We start from the raw sequence: 11,796 nt of genomic DNA, 5'->3' as shown, positions 1-11,796 counted from the left end.
ATTGGCGATTTGTGAAGTGACGAACAATTACTGATGAGAAGCAGTCTACTTACAGTTTTATTCATCACATTATACTTGGTCTTGCTGTAACTCAAGCCGTTGATTTTTGAAAGCATGTTTTTGGTTGGTTCTGTGGACTATGAAATGGGATTCAGTCATGTCGTGGTTACCTTATCTTACAACTTTTAGATCGAGTTACGATTTTACCATTATTACGGTCTTCCGTATTTGTAAACTTTACATAACAGTTTCGGCTGTTTATTCCGTTGATCCTTCCAGTGTTATTTATGTATAAATCCCAAATCTGACATCTGTATTACGACTTGTTTCAGTCTTCCCATACGTTTTTTGTCGTTCGTCGCCATGTTGTTGTGCAGACGATAAATGTTTACCAAAGGGGAATAACTCCAAAAATAAACTCGGCAAAAAGGAAAAAAAGTCGGAGAATCATAGGGCACTTTTTTTAATCTGGCCATCAAAGAAAAATATGCTTTATTTCCTTTTAAAATGTACCTTACAGAAAAAAAATGCTATGGCGGCCATTCTGGGAACACACTTATGGCCAACTACTGTATATATAATTGCTTTAAGACGACAATACTAAATATTTCAAAAAAAAATTATCAAAACAAAAATAAATATATTTAAATGCAAATCACAAATTATTTGTATGATATCGCATAATGACCAGTGAGTTCGGCTTCGGTTTTCAGTTACATTATCATTAAAAAGTAAATAATTCTATTGCTACATAGATCGTATATTCTATAAATATACTATTCAGATATTAATTTTTTAAAAACAATAATGAAAGTTTTCAATAATATGGGGTAAACATTTTTTAAATGTTGTAGAAAAAAAAGTTTCGTGAAATATTTTTGAAGATTATAAAGGTGCAACACATATAAATTTAATGGGAAGGGCTTTGATTACATGTACTAGTAATACGCTTTTGTAAAAGATAAGTATGAATAGGTGGAATTCTGGTCGTGTAACCTACTTGTATCTCGGGCAATAACCCCATAAACACTTAAAGATTTGAATCAGTTCCTTGGTATGATGCACAATTTTCAGGTTGATTGTGTTTGTTAGTTTAATTTAACTTTCATCTTTGCACATCTTCAATCCCTCAGGGTAGGAACAGATTACGAGCAAGCAAATCAAACACGTTATTGTCGAAGATAGTGGGTCGTGATTTTATTTAAATGAAGCGATCAATGGACTTGAAATAGATTTTGGTACAATTCAATGTTACAGTGATAAATTAGCAGCAGTATAGGGATTGTATGTTTTTGTTTTTGCATTATAATTTTCATGTGAACATTTTTATAATCGATGTCCAGGGACACATGTCAGGATTTAAATAATTCTTATGAACAAAATACAATTATTACGAACAAACGAATGATATGTAATGGTAGATACAAAATAATTTGACCTTGTGTTGAATGCTTTTGCAAATAAAAGCGTAAATATATATCTGAATATCATGAGCTTTCGTTATTTCATAATGTATGCGGAGCGCAAAACCATCAGAATTGTTGTCAGGGGATAATTTAATCAAACAGAATTAACATTAGATGATAGGACCCTTTCAAATAATTTTTCATGGCTGAAAACCAAATATTTTTGTACAGTTATATTATAACTTAACATATATAGATTTGAATTAACAAAACTCAATCATCAAAGAAAATAAATTGCATAAAATCAAAAGACTGGGACATGGTTATAAAATCCAAAATGTAGATGTGTGCTCGTAAGTTACCGCCAGATGATGGCTGGTTGCTTTATGTACAATACCATATATAGTTTGCGTATGTGTTTGAAATTCAAGTCCGGTCTTCTCTCAACCCACCCACTTCCTTTCAGGAAATCGGCATACGTTTAACATCCATTTATCAAAGACCTTATATAAGTATATTTTCAACAACACAAGTGTTTATGAACTGATTTATTAAGTTGGCAGGTAATGTCCACAGTGGTCAAAAAATTGTTACAACAATGGGGTAGCCGACAACATGGCATACCCCCTACATCAACATTTTATGCCCTCCCTGCTGGGAAAAGTAGCACGCTGGGTTGACCGCAATCGTGCTACGGACACAATTCAACACAAAATTTGATAATATATTTGTATTACATAATTTAGATTTTCTTTACTCAAATGTCTTATTAGTCCATATAATATATCTATATACATCAACATCAACCACAACAAACTCACTACATACTAAGATCAGTTGGATGGTTAAATTGAAGGTGACAATTACGCCTTCTCGACCACTGTGACGTAGCAGTAACCCAAAGGGAGCTGCTATCCAGGTCACCATCATCGGACCATTTACCCAGCTATCTGCTGAAAAGAGAAAGCAAAAAAAACCAAACGGCAGCAAACTATTTCATAACCTTAACTGGATAAACTTAAGGTACATGCACTATGTCCTTAAAATTTGTAAAAAAAAAAACAAAACATACCACAATACATGTAAAACAAGGGTTGGGTTGGGCGGGTATTTAGATATTTTAAAAATATTTTGGGCTCACAAATTACCAACCTTTCTTTCCACTGCTGTATGAAAAAGGGGAGATAATAGGGAAATAAAGTGCCTAAATACCAAACCCTATGCGATCGGATAATAAAATCCGGGACACATTATGTAGATATAAAATGAAGATGATTATTGCGGGGGAGAGCTTTGATAACGGCGCATATTACGAGACAAGCTCAAATATGCGCTATTATCAAAGACCTTATATAAGTATATTTTCAACAACACAAGTGTTTATGAACTGATTTATTAAGTTGGCAGGTAATGTCCACAGTGGTCAAAAAATTGTTACAACAATGGGGTAGCCGACAACATGGCATACCCCCTATATCAACATTTTATGCCCTCCCTGCTGGGAAAAGTAGCACGCTGGGTTGACCGCAATCGTCTACGGACACAATTCAACACAAAATTTGATAATATATTTGTATTACATAATTTAGATTTTCTTTACTCAAATGTCTTATTAGTCCAGATAATATATCTATATACATCAACATCAACCACAACAAACTCACTACATACTAAGATCAGTTGGATGGTTAAATTGAAGGTGACAATTACGCCACATGGGCACCTTTGGGCACCAAAGGTGCCCACCGCCACCTCGTGGGGGTAGGCAACTTCAATTTAACACCACTGTGGACATGTTTGTAAGGACCCTAGAATTTAATTCACTGGGAAAACCACTCCCTCCTTGTTTTTGACAAAATATTCCAATGCCCCCTGTAGGTTATTTAGATAAATGTCGTTCCCCAGACCTGACAGATGTACACCATCCCGGCTGTACAGTTGTTTAGGTTTTCCGAAAAACTGTGTATGCCTAAGAAGCCTCCCCCCACAACCTAGGATTTCTTTGGCTGCTGCCCTGTTGACCCTGTTTCGTGACTGCTCCATCGCCCTGACGTTTTTTGAGTAACGCCATGCTACCCTGGGCAGCAAGAACGACCAAACGAGTTTTGTGTTCGGGAAGACAGAAGCAAGTAAACGTAAATCCCACCTTACCCTATCTAACAACTTTTGGGTTTTTACTTGCCCTATGTCATTGGCACCACAATGGATAACTATAAAATTAGGTGGATTCTCAAACTGGGCCAACCATCTGAGCTTGCAGGCAAGATCAACAAATCGCAACCCCCCATAGCCCTGCCACCAAATGTCGATCCCTTTTGTCTGGAGTCCTAAGCCCTGTCCCCCTGGCCTGCTTAATGCTGCAATTCCTGCATTTCTTACAATGGAGGACCCCACTAACCAGTCTGAACATCTTAGCCCTGCAAAATTTATTTGGAACATGTAAGTGGAGACCTGATATAAGTTTGAAATGCACTTGACTTCCATCTCCCTGCAAGCTTTATTTCCTCATCTGATAAACCTTTCTCAGCTGCAGCAGTGGCTGCACCTATCCTAAAGGAATGGGTTGTATATAACTTACTATTATAACCCAACACTGCCAAAGCTTTACCCATTACTGCTGAAAACTGATACCTAGTAATTGGTTTGCCATCAAAATGACAATACAGTGGGCCTGATATTTTTGGACGAATTTGCATGTAATAAATCATACAATGCACTGGACATGTAATGCCTGCATGACTATTTAATACAATTGTTACCCCCTTGTTGAACTGATCAGTCTTGGAATGCCTTAACACTATTTGTAAATTCTTATCTTTAATCTTGACATCTTGAATCCCTAATATAACTTCTGAATTGTTACCTTTTGATAAAGTCAGTTCCCCAACTCTTAGAAATGCAAAAAATGTTAAGGTATAGGCAGACGAAAACAAAATGGCTTCATACTTGTTATGGCATATGCTAGTCAGCACCCTAATCAGTTGAGCAAGCATGTGCTCAGTCAAGGGTAATCTACCGTCCACCCTATTTCTAAGACGCTTAAAACCCTGAAGGAGTTTTGCTACGATAAACCTATTTGTATTATCCATTAAACCTTCAATCTTGCATTTGTACCCAATAGCAGATATGTAAGCTCTTGCTGTTGCATCTGAATAGCCATTTAGGGACAGGTATGCTATAAAATTTACTAACTGATCAAAGGAGGGGGCCAGGTAACTGACAACTGGGTTAGAACCCTAAACTTTTCAAATGCAGAAATTCCAGTGATGTATGTAGATGTGGTGTTAACTGCATTTACTGCATTTAACAATCTAGTGGCCTCACTTCCAAGATCAAACTGTGAAACCTTGCTGGAATTGGATCCGGGTCTTTTCTGGCTACAAGAGCAAGGTTCCGAAAACGCCTCCACTGCTTACGAGAAATTGCATCTGCTATACTGTTATCTAGACCAGCTATATGCTTAGCTTTAAATGTAATATTATATTTCATAACAAATAAAACCAGTTGCCTTAGCAAACACATAATTCTTGGTGACTTTGATGACTGTGAGTTCAGAATTGCAACTAAAGCCATATTATCTGTATGAAATTGCACCTTTTTCCCACTTAATGCCTCCCCCCAAACCATCACTGACAATACTATAGGCACTAGCTCTAGAAAAGTTATGTCTCTCATAATAGCCTGATTATTCCAACAACAAGGCCATTGATAATAAATCCATCTACCCCCAAAATAACATCCACATCCCAGTCCTGCTGAGCCAGCACTATCTGTAAACAACTGAAGAACCCTAGAACTAGTCCATTCCCTGTGGGGGAAATAAGCTTTTCCATTAAAATCAACCAAGAAACTTAGCCACATTGTCATATCCTGTTTAACAGCTGAATTGAGTCGAATATAAAAATCTGGATTTGAAATACCTATCATTGCATCATAAAACCTTCTGTTAAAAGCTCGGCCACCTCTGACTGCGTTGCTAAAGAAATTAAGCTTTCCTACCAACGATTCTAATGTACGAACTTTGACCTTTTTTCTAACAATGAGGGCTTCTAATAAACCTCTCAGCTCTAGAATTTTTTCCCTAGGTATCCTAATACACATTTGATCTGTGTCTATCTCTATACCTAAAAAAATTAAACAAGTGACTGGGCCTTGAGTTTTTTCAACTGTCAAAGGAATACCACATTCTGTGCAAATTGACTGAAATGAAATCATCAAATTGTAGCAATTTCCTGAACCTTTACTTCCTGCAAAAATAAAATCGTCTAAATAATGCGACAAAGTATCTAAACCTGAATTTTCAACTGTAGCCCACTCTAAAAATGTTGAAAACTTTTCAAAAATGGCACAGGATAATGAACAGCCCATTGGCAAACATTTATCATAGTAATATTTTCCTTGAAATTTAAAACCCAACAGCTCAAAGTCCCCAGGATAAATTGGAAGTAACCTAAAAGCATTTTTAATATCAACTTTACCCAGTTCTGCACCCTGTCCCAACTCTGCAATCATATCCACAACAGAATCAAAAGATGAATATTTTACTGAACATAACTGAGGATCTATAAATGCATTGATACCAAGAGAAGGAGGGTAAGACAGATGTGTGATCATCCTCCAGCCTCCACTTGATTTTGGTACTAAACCTATTGGGGAAATGTGCATATTTGGTAGTGGTGGATTAGAAAATGGACCCATAACCCGACCTGCATCAACTTCTTTGTTAATCTTTTCTTCTAATTGATCTTTGTGCTCCATTGCTGACACGAGATTTCTAGAAAAACTACCTAACCTTGGCCCCACATAATTTAATTTAAACCCCTTTGATATACCCTCAAGTAATTCCTTAGCAGCTTCCCTTACTGGATAGTGACATTAGTCTTGTAAAATTCTAGAGATTTTATCAACCCTAATTGGTGAATGCCCTAGGTCCCAAATTCCTGTACCCCGAGAATTGCTGAGCTGGTCTGGTGGTGGAGAATGATTGAGGTCCCGGTTGTCTAAACCTTTGAGGAGAGCCATATCCTGATGGGCGAGGCAGGCGTTGGCTGAAATTTGACACATGTCTACGTGGATGAGCCGACATTGGACAGTTCAACATAGAATGCTCGTGCCCACATTTTATACACACATGTGAATATGAACATGGATTTCTGATGCAAAACCCTTGAAAATTGAACGCATAGCACTTATTGACACCATAGAACCCTGAAACTGGAGAGGAATTGCTAGGGCCCACCATGCACATAACCCAAAGTTCCGAGTCTACTACTGCCCATGACTTGGATGGGTCCATTGCCATTTTAAGCCTAAATTGCTCGTCGTACTGCTTCCACCCCACTGATCTCCCTGCCCCTACCCTAATGTCATGCATGTATTTCAACAAATATTGAGTTTTGTCACTGTGCACAGCAGTAAATATACTCACATAAACTAAAAATGCATCGGTCCACTTTTCAATTGTAACAATTTTTATGCTAGACTTTGACCTTGAACAAAGCTGACCATCATTGCCCATGACAAAAACCCTGTCACTTGCATTATCATCAGTGTTAGAATTTTTTAACAATGTAGCCAAATCAATGTATTTGCCCTGAATGATTTTCTGTCTAATTTGTGCATTAACATTGTGACCCAGCGAAAACTGCACAGAGTTTAATTGGGGCGGAATGCAACCTTCAATACACGCAACTGTTGCGAGTGCATTACCTGGAATGGGTGCAGCATCCAAGCCACCAGGGGCTCCTGGGGCTGCGTTACCATGAAGTGTCACTGGTGCCATCATTTGCGGAACTTCTTCGGAGAGACTCTCTGCCTGTGCGGACGATGTTCCCACGTCGCGGGTTTTTTCAGTTCTCTTCCTCTTATTCTTTGGCCCCTTTGTCCCCTCAGTTTGACCTTTTTTGACCTTTGGCATGTTCGCTCAAAAAATATCCCAATTATTTTAATTTAAACTTCAAATTCAATTATTAAAACGATAAACTAATTCTTTTCACAGTTAAAATATAGAATAGGTACACATATCTAGACAAATGTCCTCGTGTTAAAGGGCTGGTCTAATTGCTAGCATCCATACCCATTTAAATCTATTCCAATCAATCTAAAATTATGTCATCGAGCGAAATAAAGTAACCGCTTTAGACTTCGATACTTGTTTGCATTGATGAACTGTTATAAATATAATAAATGCTCAGAACTATTTAGATATTTTAAAAATATTTTGGGCTCACAAATTACCAACCTTTCTTTCCACTGCTGTATGAAAAAGGGGAGATAATAAAGAAATAAAGTGCCTAAATACCAAACCCTATGCGATCGGATAATAAAATCCCGGACACATTATGTAGATATAAAATGAAGATGATTATTGCGGGGGAGAGCTTTGATAACGGCGCATATTACGAGACAAGCTCAAATATGCGCTAATATATGATGCCTCGTATCATTCCAATACACTTCAATATAATTTATTTATTCTCTTAACACCATGTAGAGTGAATGGCAGAAGAGGTAAACATTAAAACAGTCTACACGTATTTACATAAATGTACGTCAAATGATGTGAAATCCTAGTAGCAAACTTTAATAATTTTATTTGTAAAGAACATATCTCACAAAGTTTAGTTTTGAATCGAATTTTTTTTTAAAAGTAATATACATAGTTGGCGTTCTACAATAAGTTACAAAAATTAAGAGTATATATTTGGTCTTGCTAAGAATATCTCAATATGACTTTACATATCAACAGGTAGTGAACTCGTCCCCAATGTTATTATTATTACAAAAATAACAAATTATCTCATGACGTTGTAAACTGCTCCAAGTTCCAACGACCGACTCCTAATGGTAGATGGTGTTTGCTTGTTCAAAATTTCACAAGAATGAATCCAATTTCTTTTAACTAAAATATCTAAAATTATTCTTCTAATACAAACTCTGTTTTATAAATTCTGTAAGTGATACTTTTTCAAGAGTAGTTAGAACAAGAGGATCTGTAATTACAGCCCACCCCTTCTTTCACTGTTGCTACGTAAGCGAATGTGAGAGAAATATCTTATTCCATTACATATGTCTTGATAGGATCAGAAGCCTCCACCCTCCCAACCGAGTAATTATTCATTTGGGACCCACAAACTGCACTTTTTCTGAACATGAAATAAATAATGCTTGAACTCAAACTTATCTTCCAATTTTCTGTGACCTAGTGACAATTGCCTTTTTAACTAATGAAATGTAAAAAATGAAGTTTTCAATTCTAAGCGATTATGATTATCTCATTGGTTCTTTTAGGATAAATGATAACCATACGAGGTTTGTACACGCTATATATTTTCACACTATACAACCCCTAAAGAAGAAGGAGGGGTTGATTAAAAGAATAGAGATTGTGTCCAACCTATGGAAGAGTTAATTTTCTCCGTTGCAGACACGGGAGAAAATGTCACGTCTTTTGCCTATATCTTTAGCAAATATTTCCAAAATTTTGTATTTCCCATGGAAATAGAGTTATTCTAACAATAAGTTCGAGTGTTCGAAGCGTCTAGTAATCTCAAACGCTTCGAAACTATTTGGCCGATTTGAAATTCATGTTAATCGAGTGACCAAAATATGCATGATTTGCAAGATATACGACTTGCAGTTGAAATAGTCGAGTAAATGATTATTATCTTAAGTGCAATTACTCTTTTATTTTGCATTATCTATTTAATATAGATTATCATTATGCATAGGATAGAATGAATAGAGAGATTTATCAACAGTAACAAGGCAAAAAAAGCAAAAAATAATGTCATCATTAAAGCCTTATGACTAACTGCTAATAAACGAACGACAGCTTCAGAGGTTTTTGATAATATTATTCAATTTCTGAAGTAAAAGTAACCAGCTATTCATTATGACAAACAAAATACCAGAAACTTTTTGTATGCTTGCATTATACAAAACAAGCATAAGAAAATCATCGTTTTGTTTATATGATTGAATATAAAAATGAAATTGACTCACCCTTATTTAAATATATATATATATATATATATATATATATATATATATATATATATATATATATATATATATATATATATATATATATATACTCCAAAAATAAATAGTATAAATCCACACACGTAGTATTATATGAAAAAAAAATCACAACACCGAAATAAACTCAACTAGTTTCATTTTAAATCATCAGGATGATGATTTAAAATGAAACTAGTTGAGTTTATTTCGGTGTTGTGATTTTTTTTCATATATATATATATATATATATATATATATATATATATATATATATATATATATATATATATATATATATATATATATATATATAGTCGAAACATACATTAAAAAACTAATTGATTGGTCTACAGTGATAATTTACACATTTCAGGAACAACTAGATAGTATATCTCAGCGATAGTGTGAATTGAAAACAAATCATACAAATGTAAATGTAAACATATCTTTTATCTTAGTTTTCTGATCGAAGCTACGCGTACAGATGTTAAACTGCAAATCAGCGCAACCCCTAAATACCTTTAGTGCTACGCATACAGTAACCAATTTCGAGACATGTATAGAAAAGCTTTTAAAGGGGCATGGTCACGATTTTGGTCAAAAATTATTTTTTCGATTTTAATATTTACAATGCTTCAGTAAGGCATTTTAAATAGGCCACCAAAATTTGAGTGTCATTTGATGAGTCATAAGCGAGTTACAGAGCTTACAAATATTCGCTATGTAAACAAAACGTTTGTTAACATTTTGAATGTTGAAGTGAAAATTCCAGTTTTAGACTTAAAATGAATGTTTTAATTGTTAGGAACTGTTTATTTATGCTTAAAATGAATAATAAGATGGACAAACCAGCTTTAAAAGATTTTTTACTGGTATATTGAACCTATGTGAACAAAAACAAAAAACAGGGCACGAGCCTTGTTTACATGACGAAGAATAGTGAGCCCTGTATCTTGCTTAAAACTCAACGACTGGCACCCAAAATTCATTTGATCATTAGAAATGCATTTCTAAAGCATTACAAATAATTAAAACAGAAAAATAAAATTTGACCCAAATCGTGACCATGCCCCTTTATTGTAAAGATTTTATTTCTCTTTCCATGCAATAAACTTTTTTGTTTTTAAAGTTAACATATCAGAAAGGTATTTATTCAGCAAGGAACATTTATATTTGTCAAAGGAAATGAGAAACATGTCTCTGAACATTGTGATTCAATTTCTTCACGGGAGGTTGTACTGTTTTCATCCAATAATTTTTTTTGAGAAAAGAAATTTTAAGATTTTAAAATTAAAATGAAGAGAACATGTATGTACTTACTCTAGGTAGTCTATCAATCGTACACAAATCGAGTTTATGTCTCTTGAGAAATGAACTATAGACTTTATTCATCTATGATCAAAATACTGCACGCAGCTCTACTTGTTTTCTCGATTCGACGAATAGCGCTACCACAAACTGTACATTTCCGTTCCTACACCGTTTAAAATGTACCAACGATATAATACTTTAAGAGAATTATGTATTATGTAACCTTTCTTTTCTCAAAATGAAAACCGTCACTTCAAACTTCCAAAACCTCTTCTGCTTATGGAGGCTGGATGGCCTACAAATTAACCATCAAATCTACTAAAGTATGGACGATATGATTTTTTTTAGATTAAACTATAATTAAGTAAGAAAAAAATCCACATATTTTGCCATTTAAAGGGTACCTGCAGTGCCGGTCAATTTTTGATATAATGGAGATCTATGTGTAAAAACATCATCCTGAAAATTTTACATCGATCGCATAAGTAGTTTTCGAGATATTTGGGGAAAACCCGATTTCACACCTGAACGAGTTTTGAATCAAGCCGTTTTGGCGCGAGATGAACTGTGACGTCACGGGGTCAACGCCGCTGTATGAGAAACAGGAATATCGTATGAAAACTGTTCGTTTTCTTGCATTGTTTAATCGATATATGAATATTTTTTTCTGTTATTATGTTTCCGAATCAACCCTAGATGACTAATTATACTGTCGTTTGAGTTTAACCCGTATTTTATCGAACAAAAATGCCGAATTTGGACAATTGTTTGCTTCATGAATTTCGTCAAATGTGTAACACATTTTACATATAAATGCACACCATATGTAGCAAAATGATAATTAATCAAAGCATTATTGTTATACGAAACATATTTTGTTAATATTGTCATTCTTTCGAATGATTTCTCAGTGACATTATTAACTGATTATAATAATAATATTGATGATACATAATGATATTTCGTAAAAGGTAACTCGGGGTCTATTCCTCGTATAAGGCATAACATTACAAATGATGTCGCCCGATTATTCAATAATATTGATATCGGACCAATA

At 34.8% G+C, this 11,796-nt stretch overlaps 1 protein-coding gene across 2 annotated transcripts; it reads right to left on the bottom strand.

The window, feature by feature from the left end:
- Positions 1–3,036: 3,036 nt before the first annotated feature.
- On the bottom strand, positions 3,037–7,659 carry LOC128170666 (uncharacterized). 2 transcript variants are annotated; one of them, XM_052836439.1, is made up of 2 exons: positions 7,116–7,576; positions 3,037–3,823 (listed from the first exon to the last, which is right to left on the bottom strand). In XM_052836439.1, the coding sequence occupies exons 1-2, from the start codon at positions 7,321–7,323 to the stop codon at positions 3,222–3,224; spliced, it is 810 nt and encodes a 269-aa protein (XP_052692399.1). In that variant the 5' UTR covers positions 7,324–7,576; the 3' UTR covers positions 3,037–3,221. The 2 variants fall into 2 exon arrangements, with proteins under 2 accessions (XP_052692399.1, XP_052692395.1); XM_052836435.1 differs by lacking the exon at positions 3,037–3,823 and adding an exon at positions 7,648–7,659 and having other exon boundaries at positions 6,298–7,328.
- Positions 7,660–11,796: the final 4,137 nt, after the last annotated feature.

The sequence above is a fragment of the Crassostrea angulata genome, chromosome 1 (assembly GCF_025612915.1).
Source record: "Crassostrea angulata isolate pt1a10 chromosome 1, ASM2561291v2, whole genome shotgun sequence".
NCBI classification, from domain to species: Eukaryota; Metazoa; Mollusca; class Bivalvia; order Ostreida; family Ostreidae; genus Magallana; species Magallana angulata.
This window is presented reverse-complemented; position numbering and strand designations above follow the sequence as displayed.